Source organism: Chiloscyllium plagiosum, unplaced genomic scaffold, assembly GCF_037043375.1.
Source record: "Chiloscyllium plagiosum isolate Xiang-an unplaced genomic scaffold, Cpla_swu_hap1 HiC_scaffold_3, whole genome shotgun sequence".
Taxonomy (NCBI): Eukaryota; Metazoa; Chordata; class Chondrichthyes; order Orectolobiformes; family Hemiscylliidae; genus Chiloscyllium; species Chiloscyllium plagiosum.
Genome location: NW_028270141.1, coordinates 139,818,323 through 139,833,426, shown reverse-complemented (window position 1 = coordinate 139,833,426; position 15,104 = coordinate 139,818,323). Strand labels below are relative to the sequence as shown.

At 42.0% G+C, this 15,104-nt stretch overlaps 1 protein-coding gene across 6 annotated transcripts in view; it reads right to left on the bottom strand.

The window, feature by feature from the left end:
- Positions 1-875: 875 nt before the first annotated feature.
- The window catches only part of slc8a1b (solute carrier family 8 member 1b), a 302,343-nt gene continuing 288,114 nt past the window's right edge, over positions 876-15,104 (bottom strand). For all 6 annotated transcript variants that reach the window (XM_043687168.2, XM_043687171.2, XM_043687170.2 and 3 more), the window contains one exon: positions 876-1,889. In XM_043687168.2, coding sequence (XP_043543103.2) covers positions 1,513-1,889 — 377 coding nt within the window. In that variant the 3' untranslated portion in view covers positions 876-1,512. The remainder of the gene's footprint in view (positions 1,890-15,104) is intronic.

Sequence of the window (15,104 nt, the reverse complement as noted above, 5' to 3'; positions counted from 1 at the left end):
ATGTGAACTATGTATGTGCACAACCCCTTGAGGATTTATTGTGGGGCTATGCAAGTGTGAAAACCTGAAGGAGCGGCCTTGTGTGCTAGCTGCTGGTGAACTTTTCGGTTGCTGCACAATTTGCAGCCTACAGGGAACAGTGCACTTAGTTCTTCATTCATTAGTCCTTACAGACCTTAACTTATGGCTCACAAGAAATTGCATAATGTTTTTGCTTCAATAGCTCTTATTCAGTTCTTATTTTGCATATATCACTTGTTCTACATATAACCTGTCTGCTGTTTCCTGATCAACCGCTCCAGTGGCGTTCACCTGCAAACATTTAATGCCACAGGGCACAGCCAGCATTCTAGAACATGTGCTTCTTGTAACAACTTTACTCAGAAGGTTTGGAATTGGATTTTGATGGCTGGACAATACTTACACAAATGACCCAAAAGACCGGCAACAGTCATGAGTTCATTGATTGCTGTATTTCTGATGTCCCCTTAACAATTTTTAACATTTACATTAATTGCCTTTCTGCTCAGGGTAATTTTAATGCACCGTCCCAATTACACTGTTTCCTGATTTACTGTGCCACAACACTGACAGGAACAAAAGCAACCAGACAACAGAAATATTAATACTGACATTTTAAATAATAAAATGAAAACAAATGACCATGAACAATTTTAAAACACACTGTTTGACTTCTAAGATTTAAAAAAATGTCATATTTATAGATCAAGTATGTCTTTGTGAAGGTACTCATTCCAATAATACTACTTAGAAATATTTCTAAGTGATTGTGGTACATTTTAGGTGGAAACTAAAGCTCTTTCCCCTCACTATATGCAGCAAGCAATTCCTAATAATAAACAATACACAGTAGGTCTTGAGATTGGTGACATATTTATATTACATACAGGACAAATGTCTTAACCATGCATAGCATTACAGTATCACATTTAACACTATTGTACAAAAATAACAAATGACACGGTGTATGGGTAAATGTCTTGCAGTTATGCATATTTTGTGCATCTTTACTAAGGAACCCAGATTAAATTAAATCAAAAACTCCAAGATGTTGACAACACTAGAGTTTAATCAGGAGCTGTCAGCACACAATATGTTAAATGAAGTGTAGGGCACGCAGATCCAAAACAAAACAAAATAACAGGATGAGCCATTTTTCTTGTGTGTTAAGCAATTTGATCTCATACAGTCACATTAGTACAGAGGCATCATTCCATAAATGGAGGAGGGCATGCTACTGCAGTTAAAAGTGCCATAAATACTGCTTTCGGCTCTTTATCATCAATAAAAAATATTTCCCATTTGGTATAATTATCTGTACAGTAGCAGATTGAGCCCTACATTCATAGCCTTTGCTGTTATGATGCCCCTGCAGATGGAATACTGCGAGATCCACTTCTACCTAGTAAAAGGAATCCTCTCAGAAGTTAGCATTCCATTAGCAGGTGAGTGAAATACTAAACGTCCATTTTGTTCATGTTCTGTTCACTATTAGAAGCCCTTTATGTAGCAATAGGCCTCCAGAGATGAGAGAAGAATGTACATTAACCAAAGCAAAGTGAAACTTACTGAGGTTAAAATCTTGGCAGTCCGTGGTCCACCCAACTCGCCACCAATCTCTGGCTTCCTTCGGTACAGTAACACACCAAAGTTTATGAAAGCAAATATAGTATAGAGAGTGACTGAAAAGGCCAGGTTTCCAGGCAGCACCTCAAACTTCTTTCCCTGAGCATTCCAATAGATTGCTGCAACTGTCCAGGCCACCCCAATTCCTAAGAAAATATTCACAGCATTGCTCCCAGTCACATTACCAATAGAAGCATCAGCATACTGGTCTTGAATTGCAGCTACTTTACTGGCAAAGGTATCTGTAAAACAAAACAAGAAACAACAAGCTCTTTAAATTGTTAGACTATCAAGTTGTCATCTTACGCAGGTTGTAATATTAATTCAACTTGTTGGTATTGTCATTAATTTCCATGTCAGCGAGTAAATTCTCTGTAATAAATGTCACCTGAGGAAGAAATAACTATTAGTTTTCACAAGGCCATAACAGGCTCAAATACACTGGGTTTTTGGACAATATTTTCCACTGCACATTTGTAAAATGGCCCAGGAAAATGGTTTGGATTTAAGATGGGGAGGCAGTAAAATAATAATAATCTCTGTGGACTAATAACAGTAATGCAACACCAATGTTCTGGCAACGTAAAATTACGCCATGGCAGATGGTAAAAGATTAATTTGACAAAAATCGGAACTATTTTCATAGAGACCATGTCAATGTAGGCCCCCTACAGGTAGAAATGGGGGAATGTACAATAGGGGACAAAGAAATGGCTGAGCAACTGAATACATACTTTGGTTGTCTGCACAAAAAGGGACACAAATCAGTTAACAGAAATGATGCAGAATGCAAAATTTAGTGACAGGGAAGAACTGAGGGAGATCAATATGAGTAGAGAAATGGTGCTGGGCAAATTGAGGGGATTGCAGGCAGATAAATCCCCAGGGCCTGACAATCTACATTCCAGAGTACTTAAGGAAGTGGTTCTAGAAATAGTGGAAGTATTGTTGGTTGTCTTCCAGGATTCTATAGACTCTGTTACAGTCCCGGCACATTGGAGGGTACCTAATGTAACTCTAGTACTCAAAAAGGGAGGCAGAGAGAAACTAGGGAATTATAGACCAGCAAGCCTAACATTCGTAGTGGGGAAAGTTCTCGAATCCATTATCAAGGACCTTATACCTGAGCATTAAGAAAGCAGTGGCAGGATCAGAATCAGCATGGACTTATGAAGGGAAAGTTATGCCTGACAAATCTATTGGAATTCTATGAAAATGTAACTAGTAGAATTGATAAGGGGGAGCCAATTGATGTGGTACATTTGGACTTTCAGAAAGTGTTTGACAAAGTCCGGCATGAGAGATTATTGTGCAAGATACAAGCGGATGGGATTGTGGCAAGTGTATTGAGATGGAGTGAAAACCACTTGGCAGAGAAGAAACAAATAGAAGGAACTAATGGGTCCTTTTCAAATTGGCAGGCAACTAGTAGGATGCCACAGGGATTTGTGCTGGGACCCCAGCTATTCACAATAAACATTAATGATATGGATGAGGGAAGAAAATGTAACATCTCAAAGTTTGCAGATGATACCACATTGGGTGGGAGGGTGAACTGTGATGAGGATGCAGAGATCCTTCAGGTTGGGTGAGTGGGCAAATGAATGGCAGATAATTGGGTAAATATGAGGTTATTCACTTTGGAAACAAAAACAAGATTACTACTTGAAAGGCTGTAAATTGGGAGAGACGAGTGTGCAGCAGGACCAGGGTGTTCTTGAGCACCAGTCGCTGAAAGTAAGCATGCAGGTGTAGCAGGTGGTAAAGAAGGCCAATGGCATGTTGGCCTTCATTATGAAAGGTTTCGAGTTCAAGAGCAGGGATGTGTTGTTGAAGTTGTACAGGGCCTTCGTGAAGAATATTTTGTGCAGTTTTGGTCTCTTTTTTGAGGAAGGATGATCTTACCCTCGAGGGAGTGCAGCGAAGGTTTACCAGGCTGATTCTGGAGATGGTGGGACTGACATATGAGGAGAGATTGACTAGGTTAGGATTATTTTCACTGGAGTTCAGGCCTGTGAGGGGGGGCCTCATAGAGACTTATAAAATTCTAACAGGACTAGGCAGGGTAGATGCAAGGAGGATGTTCCTGATGGTGGGTGTGTTCAGAACCAGGGGTCACAGTCTGAGGATTTAGGTGGACCATTTAGGACGGAGATGAGACTTTTCTTCACCCAAAGAGTGGTGAGCCTGTGGAATTTATTACCACAGGAAGTAGTTGATGCTAAAACACTGAATACATTCAAGAAGCGGCTAGATATAGCACTTGGGGCGAATGGGGAGAAAGCAGGATTAATCTACTGAGTTGGACAGCCAGTCATGATTGTGATGAATGGCTGAACTGGCTTGAAGGGCCAAATGGTCTCCTCCTGCTCCTATCTTCTATGCTTCTACTGTTGACTGTCTTAAGAATCTATCTAGTTCACTAAAGCTCTTTAGGAAGGGAAATCTGCCATCCTTACCTGACCCACACTTGACTCCAGACCCACAGCAGTGTGCTTCACTCTCACCTGTCCTCTGTAATGGCCAAGCAAAAGACTTGCTTCAAGGGAAATTAGGGATGGGCAACAAAGGCTGGCTGAGCCAATGATATCCATGCCCCTTGGAAAATGAAAGAAAAATGTACAGACCAGATGCACAGCTCCTGTTTGTGGACATAATCTGAGCCAGCTTTGAATTAAGGTAGAAGTAGGAGCCAGTGAAAGCAATGTGGTTTACCAGGCACCATAACCATTTTCACCTGTAAAATGCAAACCAATTCCTATCTCAAAATAAGTTCTCGTCAGAAACAGTGAGAAGCAAATTGAAGAGAGGCGAAAGGAAAGCAAGAGAGTTAGGGAAATGAGAGGTTGAGAGCTAGTGAGTGAGAAGGAAAGACAAAAGAGGAGCTGAAAATAATTACAGAAAAATACATTGGAAAAAAATAGAGAAGCAAATAGAGATGGAGGGAAACACAGACACAAGTTTAAAGAGTGAAGATTGGGTGGTGAAGCATCCTCATGTCTGTGTTAATTCTGAAATTATGCCCTCTCATCCTAGACTCTCCCACAAGACCATAAGACATAAGAGCGGAAGTAAGGCCATTCGGCCCATCGAGTCCACTCCGCCATTCAATCATGGCTGATGGGCATTTCAACTCCACTTACCCGCATTCTCCCCGTAGCCCTTAATTCCTTGTGACATCAAGAATTTATTAATTTCTGCCTTGAAGACATTTAGCGTCCCAGCCTCCACTGCACTCTGTGGCAATGAATTCCACAGGCCCACCACTCTCTGGCTGAAGAAATGTCTCTGCATTTCTGTTCTGAATTTACCCCCTCTAATTCTAAGGCTGTGTCCACGGGTCCTAGTCTCCTCGCCTAACGGAAACAATTTCCTAGCATCCACCCTCTCCAAGCCATGTATTATCTTGTAAGTTTCTATTAGATCTCTCCTTAATCTTCTAAACTCCAATGAATGCAATCCCAGGATCCTCAGCTGTTCCTCATATGTTAGACCTACCATTCCAGGGATCATCCTTGTGAATCTCCGCTGGACACGCTCCAGTGCCAGTATGTCCTTCCTGAGGTGTGGGGACCAAAACTGGACACAGTACTCCAAATGGGGCCTAACCAGAGCTTTATAAAGAGGAAATGGAAACAGTCTTTCCACATCTACCCTCTGAAGTCCCCTAGAATTTTGTATGTTTCAATAAGGATGCCTCTCATTTTGCTAAATTCCAAAGAGTATAGGCCCTCCACTCTTTCACCTCCCTCACTGCATGGTACCAACTTGGCCCTGGCAATACCACACGCTCCCATTGAGATGGCTATTTCTGATGGCTATTTCCAATAAAGTCTGACTGCAGTTCGGTCAGGAGCTCTGAGGGGAGGGATCTTCTTACCAGATGCAGGAAGAAGTCTCAGCTCAAGGAAATGAATGGTCTATGGATAGTAATGTTGTGGGACTAGGTGCCAGAGTGGACCCGTTCACTTGGTGGGGTGGAGGATGGGTGATTATGGTGGGTGCAGTGTCCCTGCCTGGCACTACTTGAAATTCCAAAACAATAACTTCAACGTTTCATGTAACTAAGCTGTTGTGACATGCTACATTCCAAGTAAGAGCCACATTGAATTTTTAAAAGCAAACCATTGATGGGATGCAGATGACTTTCTCTTCAATGTACCAGATGGATAAGGACAGCACATTCCCATCTCATTTGGGGAACTATTCCATACTTTAGGATTTATAAAGGCCAGCTGTTCCGATTAAGACATGCTAAGACAAATACAATGTTTCCAACCAATGTTTCACACTGCGATGTGAATCCATGCCCTTAGAATTGTTCATATAAGCCTACAGATTACAGGTCCAGCTACAGAATCACTACTCTACAACATTTTAGGATAGCATGGTGGCTCAGTGGTTAGCACTGCACCAGGAAGCCAGGTTTGATTCCACTCTTGTGTGTATGTGTGGAGTTTGTACATTCTTGCCCTGTCTGCATGGGTTTCTTTCGGGTGCTCAGGTTTCCTACCACAGCCTAAAGATGTGTAGGTTAGGTGGATTGGTCAAGGGAAATGCAGGGATTTAGGGTTAGAATGGGGAGGTGGATCTGGGTGGGATGCTCTTTGGAAGGTTGATGTGGACTCGATGGGCCGAACGGCCTGCTTCCACACTGTAGGGATTCTATGATTCACTTCTAGACTTCAACAACACTCACTCCACTCATACCTTTCTCACTGTAACTTATTTCACAATTCTGTCACAATGCTGTTCCATGCTCCAGTGATAAATAGTCGACCGAGACATTACTTCAGAGTAGTCTTAGGTCCAATCTGGAGGAATCTAACATGTAAAAAAGAATTAACTTCTTTCTTAGCATTCTTCATACATACTGAGAGAGACTGGGCAGCCACTTGTATATGAAGTACTCTGTTATATCCATCACAACATATACTCACAATAAATTAAATAATATCTGAATCAATATATATCACTTTCAGAAGCTACTAAATTCCCTAATTTTTGCATTATTTGCATCATTGTGCGCAGTGGAAATTTCCATCAGTGTTGCCCATTCCGCCAAAACCGCCCTCACCCCATTGCATTCATCAAGCAATTTGTGAACAACCTTTGTGTTTAATACCTTTCACTAGAATATGCTTCCAAATTCAGGTAACCTTTAGTTTTTTCCAATTTTCCTGAAACTCAATTGGCACCAACATTTTGATGAATGCTCCACTCATAACTCTCTCATTGTAATTTATTTTTTAATTCCATTCTGAGTTCCAATCACAATATAGTCTTGGCTCTCCTCCCAGGTTGCAATTTATTTCAAAACCTGAATTTGTTCCTTCATACTACGTACACTGTATCACTGTCAAAAAAAGAATCAGAGTGATGAGTCAGGTCTCAGAAAACAATAAAGGATACCATGACCGTTTTTCATTCCACACAGTGACACAAATCTTATTTACAACATATTATTTTGTACCTGACGCATGTAGAATCCCAGTGTTGTGGTCAAAACCAGATTACAGAGAAACCTACACCCATTAAAACTTCAGTTGAACCTTTCTAAAATTAGGTTCTAGGGACATGGTAGTTGGTGGGGGGAGGGGGACTTAAAATAATGTGGAAAAGCAGAGTTGGGGAGACAGAGACAGTGTGTGTGAAAGCATGTTAGTGTGAGTGTGTGTATTGTTTGTGTGAGTGAGTATGAATGAATGAGTATAACTGAGTGTGTGTGAATGAGTACGAGTGTGAGTGAGTGAATGATTGAGTGGGGAGTGAGTAAGGGAGGGAGGGATGGCTTAAATCAGGGAAGGTGGGTGAGGAAGATCCAAAGCTTCTCAGCACTATGGAAATACATGGAGATTGCAGAGGATTGTTTCCCCCAGCCACAGGCCAATTGATGCCCTTCTATAGACAATTAAGGGCAACTTAAGGGCTTTCTCCTGCCCTTTTGAACAGAGTGTTGGTTCCTTCAGGGAGATGGGAAAATGCCCAGCAAATGTTCAGTGCCTCCCTGTGGGCATAGGGATGGATGGGGGCCCCTCACAACTGGGGACTCTGAATCCTACAGAAAAGTATTTCCAGCAAGAATAGTCACCCTTGTGACAACTACCATGCCACTTTCACCAACCACAATCATTCCCACTCTCTCAGCCCGCACACTCGAGCCCGGGTGACTGACTGCAGCAACTCAGTCCCCATGTACTTCCTGCCAAGAGCAGTACCCATCACTGCCAGTGGAACTGCTGCTGGGATTAGAAATTGCTTCTCATTAGTCAGTAGGTTCTGGAGGCAGGATCTTGTCTCTGAAAAGAGATGGGAGCAGCTCATTGGTACCTGACTGTCCCAGAATCTAGTCCCAGAAATTGCTGAGGTAAAGCTGTCCCTGTTGTGACCTGTGGTTCAGACATGAGATTATTTAATGTATTACTGAGTACTTTCAGTGTCTGCTGCAGAAAATGACTGCCCCCATTTTAACAGATCAATCCAAGAAAATCAATTGTAGAAATCTCATTTACCAACTTCGCCCAAAAAGTAAAGTCACTGGGTATTGAATGACAATTGGTTGGAATGAGCTTTCCCAAGCACACTGGATAGTTTCAAATAAAAATACATTCTGAGAAGGGCAATCGTGTGGGAACCAAAGTTATATTACTTCAGATGTCATAAAAATAGACATCTTTTAATGCTTCTGCTACTTTGATTAAACTTTGTTATATATATCATTCACTTTCTTTTGCAGGAGAAAAGATCTACATCACCATTTTCAATGCATTAGATGCTGCTGTCCATTACACCTCCAATTTTGGCGTCATCTGCAAACTCACTAACCATTCCTCCTATATTCACATCACACTCATTTATATAAATGACAAAAAGCAGTGGACCCAGTGCCGATCCTTGCAGCATACCACTGGTCACAGGCCTACACTTCGATAATGTTCTTCATGTATAAAAACTAATCCCAATTTATTCCAATCAAAACAAAACCTGTGGATCCTGGAATTCCCTTCCTATTCCTTAAATCAATTCAAATAAACTCCGAACAATACAGCAAAATAAGGATTCCAATTCAACATATTGAAACTTTTATTTGTGGGAGGTGGACTGGCCAGCAATTTTTGCCTGTTGCTCGTTACCCTTGAGAAGGTGGTGGTTCGCTGCCTTCTTGAACCGCTGCAGTCCCCCTGCTGTGAGTTGACCCACAATACCATTAGGGAGGGAAATCCAGGATTTTGACCCAGAGACAGTGAAGAAACTGCAATATGTTTTCAAGTCAGGAATGGAGAGTGGCCTGGAGGGGAACTTGAATGTGGTCATGGTCCCATATATCTGCTGCCTTTCTCCTTCTAGATGGAAGTGGTTGTGGGTTCTGGAAGGTGTTGTCTTGAGAACCTTCAGTGAATTTCTGCAGTGCATCTTGTAGATAGTACACACTGCTGCTATTGAGTGCCGGTGGTGGAGGGAGTGGATGCTTGTGGATGCTGTGCCAATCAAGTGGGCTGCTTTGTTATGGATGGTATCAAGCTTCTTGAGTGTTGTTGGGGATACGCTCATCCAGACAAGTGGACAGTGTTCTACCACATAGGCTTTGGGGAGTTAGGTGAGTTACTCACCGCAGTCTTCCTAGTCTCTGACCTGCTCTTGTAGGTACTGTGTTTATGTGGTGAGTCCAGTTGAGTTTGTGTCAGCTCTCACACAGATTGCGACATTACATTTTGGATACTGTTTGAAAGCATTTCTGGCTGATAAGTACAGAACATGGGTATGATGAAGATAAGAACAGCCTGTCGCAGAGCTGTTTACCTGTGGAGTGTGCTTTCCTCAAGTGTTGATGAGGAATTGTTTTTGAGAATGAAGGGAAATTCCTGAGATGGCCATGCAAGGATCACAGAGCTATAGGCCATCCAGTTGGAAATGCCACATTCAGCCCATTCATTGCCAGCATGTTGTTAAAGTCAAAGGGGCATTCATCATTGCCATGAGTGGGCCTTCCCCTGACTTTTCAGGCAAGGGGTCAGTGTTAAAAGGCTCTGTGAGATCTCAAATCTATTTTAGTTGGGAAATGCCAAATGGAAGATCCATCTCAGCTTCCCCACTGGTCCCCAGCATTACAAATACCAGTCTTCGGTCAATTCAATTCACTCCAAGTGATGCCAAGAAATGGTTGGAATCACTGGATACTGCAAATCCTATGGGCCTTGACAATGTTTCAGCAATAGTACTGAAGACTTGTGCTCCAAAAATAGTTGCCACTCCTAACCAGGCTATTCCAGTACAGCGTTGAGAGTGTGTTGCTGGGAAAGCACAGCAGATCAACAGCATCTGAGGAGAAGGAGAATCAATGTTTCGGGCAAAAGCCCTTCATCAGGAATGAGGCTTATGGGCCAGGGGGTGGGTGGGGACCTGAGAGATAAATGGGAGGGGGCGGGGTGGGATTGGGGAGAAGAAGGTAGCTGAGAAAGTAATAGGTAGATGAAGGTAAGGGAGAAGGTGATAGTCCGGGGAGGAGGGAGGAGGTGGGGGGTGATGGACAGGTCCGGAGGGCGGTGCCAAGTTGGAGGCTTGGGACTGGGATAATGTCGGGGGTAGGGGAAATGAGGAAGCTGTTGAAATTCAGATTTATCTGGTGTGGTTGCATGGTCCCAAGGCAGAATATGAGGCATTCTCCCCCCAGGCATTGCGTGGTAACAGTTTGGCAGTGGAGGAGGCCCAGGACCTGCATATCCTTGACAGAGTGGGAGAGAGAGTTGTAATGTTCAGCCACGGCGTGGTGGGGTTGGTGGGTACGGGTGTCCCTTCAGGCACGGGGTTGTGGGGTTGGTGGGTGTGGGTGTCCCAGAATCTGCAGTCCTCACTTTCTCCTATTCCAGTACAGCTACAACACTGTCACCTAACTTTCAATGTGGAAAATTACCCAGGTATGTCCTGTATGTAAAAATCAGGACCAATCTACCTCTGCTAATTGTCACCCCATCAGTCCAACCGCAATCATTAGCAAAGTTTATGGAAGGTGTCATCAACAGTGAAATCAAGCGCACGTGCAAAGGAATAACTTGTTCAAGTGATGCCCAGTTTGGGTTCCACTCAGCTCTAGATCTCATTAAGATCTCTTGGTCCAGACATGAACAAATGAGCTGAACTTGAGATGTGAGGTAAGACTGACTTGTCTTTGATGTCAAGACAACATACTGGGTATGACGTCAAAGAGACCTGGCAAAATTAGACTCAATGGGAATCAACTCTGGGGTGGTTGGAGTCATACCTGGCACATAGGAAAATGGCCATGGGTGTTGAAGGTCAGTCATCTCAGCTCTAAGACATCTCTGCAGGAATTCCTCAGGATAGTGTCCTAGGCCCAAGCATTTTCAATTGCTTCATCAATTACCTTCCCACCATCATAAGGTCAGAAGTGGCAATGTTCACTGAGTCTGTGTACATATTCAGCAAGAGTTGAACAATACCCAGATTTGGATTGATAAGTGACAAGTAACAACCCTGTCACACAAGTGCCAGACATTCACTATATTGTGAAATAGTGAGCTGTTGAGGATCATGAGAATCTGGCACAAAAGAGAAATAGACACTTGGGGCAGATGATCAATGTTCTTGTAGAATGAAAGGGCTGAATGGTCAACCTTTGCTTCAATTTTTAAAAATTTTCTGCTTAGCTCCAACAAGACAGAATCTAACTATTGCTTCTTATATTCCATCACTGAATTTCCTGCTATCAACATCCTGGACCTTATCACTGACCAGAAACTGAACTGCACAAGCCATACAAATACTACTGATACAAGAGATCAGATGCTCAGAATACTGCAGTGAATAACTCATCTCCTGACTCCCAAAGCATGTCCGCTAACCACCAGGTGCAAGTGAGAAATGTGATGGAATACATCCCACTTGCCTGGATGAGTGCAACTCCAACACATTCTAGAAGCTTGACACTATTCAGGATATAGTGAGCTGTTTGACTGAATCCCTATCCATGACCTTCAGTGTTCACTCTCTGCACTGCTGACGAATAGGTGGTAATAATGTGTACGATCTACAAAGTACATTACAGTAACTCACCAGAGCTCCTTCAACAGCAACTTCTGTATACTAAACCTCTATCAACTAGAAATACAAGGGCAAGAGATGCATGAGAATACTAGAACTTACAAGTGTCTCTCTAAGCTACTCATCATCCTGACTTGGAATGATTGCGCTGCCCATTATTATTCTTCCCTTTAGAGTCCTTAAAATCTAAAGACTGCAGCAGTTCAAGGAAACAACTCACCTCACCTTCTCTAGGGCAATGAGCGATGGGCAATAAATGCTTGCCTTGGGAACGATGCTCGCATCCCATGCATTAATTTTTTACTCAATTCCACAGTAACCCATTCTTAAGAGCTTTAAGAGACAAAATAATCAAGATTTAAATGACTGAACAATCAGCCTTTCCAGCATATCCAGCTTTGTCACTCACATTATGTTTTGAGCCCTGGTTAAGAGACAGCAATCTGGGGGTATTTAGAGAGTGAAGTATGCAGTGAGGGGTGCACGGAGCTTAAATGGATAGAAGAATCTGGACACTAAGATAAGAAAGAGAGCAGTTGCTCACTGCAGGATCAGGAGATATCTGTTCTCAGTTGAATAGCTTTGAAAGCCAAATGTCATGGGCCTTACTTTTGAAAGAAGATGCTTGCAAGGCATGTCCAGTCATTGGGTGACTCTGAGGATGTGCAGCAGATGTTAAGAAAGAGTATGCTGACAAATTTGGGCTCCAGAGTTTATAGTCCACTTTCTAGTGTAGACAATGAGAAAAGAAACCTCAAGTTTAAAGCCAACAATGACAAATAACGAATGCTAATAATACATCTGAAACACATTACTTAGCCATTACTGACATTTACATCCAATTAGAAAAAAAACCCTGCTATATTCTGCCTTGTAAATTGCGCTTAGGACAAATTTATCTAATGATACCTGCCTAACGGTGCTCTTTTTTCTGTGCATTGTCGAGAAGTTACATCAATCATATGATTAATCTACAACCGAGGCTTTATTCTTTACAGTAAGATGTCTTTTATAGCTGTATATCTATGAACTTTCCAAAAAAATTGATTCTATTATAAATGATTCCATCCTTAGCTGCACTTATTAACGTGGAGAATGATTAGTAATTAAGCTAACAAAAATGGACAAGCCTGAGTTACTATATGTTCTGTATCTCATTTATCTGCACATATGTCTATCTTACACATCCATATATATAATATGCGCATACTCCCCACCTCTCCTAAATCTGATCTCCTAGAGGTAAGAAACAAAAAAAATTCACGATTTGAGGTAAAAGAAACAGCTCAGGTAAACTGCTTCCCTTTAGGTAATTCAAGCAACTAATATTTCTGTTGGTATATGAAACACAAATTGTACTGATGGAGTGCAAGTTCTATAATAAACAAAATAAACAATCAAATGAGGCTTTATAAACAGAGAAATTTAAAAAAATCTATGAATAATAATAAAAGAGAAAATCAAATAGTACAGGGAATAATTCTGAAAGGAGCATCATGATCAGAACGAGTAACACAGAGGATAAATTAATTTATTGAAGCGTAAGTATGACCATTTGGGGTGCAAAAGCAAATCTCACAGAGAATGAAGGAGTGGTGAAGATAGGTAAAGCGCAGACTCGATCATAAACACCTACAAAGGCAGGGGATAACAGTGAGTGGGGAAGGAGCATGATCCTGCTCACAGACACCAAAGCAGTTATACAGAATAATAGAGAAGGAGAGAGAATGGGGAAACAGGGTGGACCTGAACAAAACAGGGTGGACCAGCAGCGGTGGCTGAGAATGAAAGAGAGGCAGAGTGGCAAAGTAGGAAAGACCAAGCAATTAGCACATATGAGAAGTGACATCAGAACAAGCTATCATGTATGGTGGACATACCGGTAAGCTTTGTATTTCTATTTGAAGATAATGTAATCAAACATGAGCCAATTATTTTGCAAACTATTGAGACCAAATCACAGAACTACAGAATTATTGTGGAACAGAAGGATGTCATTCAGCCAATAGTACCTTTACCAACTCTAATACCAAGGGCTAATTTCCTGCCTTTTCTCTATTTCTCTGCACATCATTTCTATCACAATAACCCTCCAATGCCCTCTTGAATGCCTCAACTGAAACTGCCTCCACCAGATTTCCAGGTAGTGCATTCCATACCCTAACCACTCACTGGGTAAGAAAGGTTTTTCTCACATCACTCTTGCTTCTTCTGCACATCACATTAAGTTTGTACATTTACAAATCAGAAGAAAAATAAATTGCAGGGTGATGGCAAATAGTAAGGGGAGGGAAAGGCTAGCTGAGTTGTTCCTGGGGCTAGCACAGATATTACGGGTGGAACGGCCTTCTTCTTTGCTGTAACCATTCTATGATCATAACACATTCAGTCTTCACAGGACAGTGTGATGGTGGGAATCAAAAGAGAGAAGCAATTGGTCAATGTGATTGAAGTTAAGAATAGAACAGCAGAGAAGGAGGCCAGTGGGCCTACTATGTTTGAGCAGACACTAACAGAGTTAGTCAATGAGTCAAAATTCCTGGCCCTTATTCTCTTATTCAGTTAACCAATCCCAAGTTATCTGGTTCCACATATTTCAGATCATTACGACTTCTGACATATAATATATTTCCCTCATCATTAACTTAGTCCTTCAGACTGAAATTTGAACTTGTGCCTGCGGATTACTGACCCTCCTGCCAAAGGAAATCACCTCCTTGTTTACTCTATCAAAAATATTTCATGATTTTGAAAATCTTCAATTAAAACCTTTCCAAAACTAGCTTTGCTCTAAGGAGAACAATCCCAGTTTTTTGTATGCACCTACAAATAAAGTTCCACTTTGCTGGTCTCTTTCTAGTAAATATTCTCTGCAACCACCGAAGGTGTGATTATCAAAATTGGACACAATACTCCCGTTGGGGTCTGATATATTTAGTAGCAGTCTTCCACCTTCAGCTTTGTGCTGTGAGGGTCAACATTGCCTTAAATATTGCCTGATGTGGTTTAGAATGGAGTCCTACTTAATCACAGCCACATTTGCTGCAGGGGACAGAGGACAGAGGAGGTGTGTGATTCCCTAGCCTCTATTTTCCAAGGAGCTCTGTTCCAGGCTAGCTGAGCTTGACATTTCTGCTTGTCTCTTCCAGTGCCCCTCTAAAGAGTCAGCTTCCAGAGGTGCCAGCGATTTGCAACTGTCTCCTGGGTGTCTGTGTCAAAGTCTGTCTTGCTTGCAGGTGTCCTTATAGGGGTGGTATGGAAGCCTAGGACGTTTCCACCCAGTGATCAGTTCAGAAGAATTCTGATATTTGGTTTCATTGATCTGATACATAGAAACATAGAAAATAGAAGCAGGAGTAGGCCATACGCCCATTCCAGCCTGTTCCACCATTGAATAT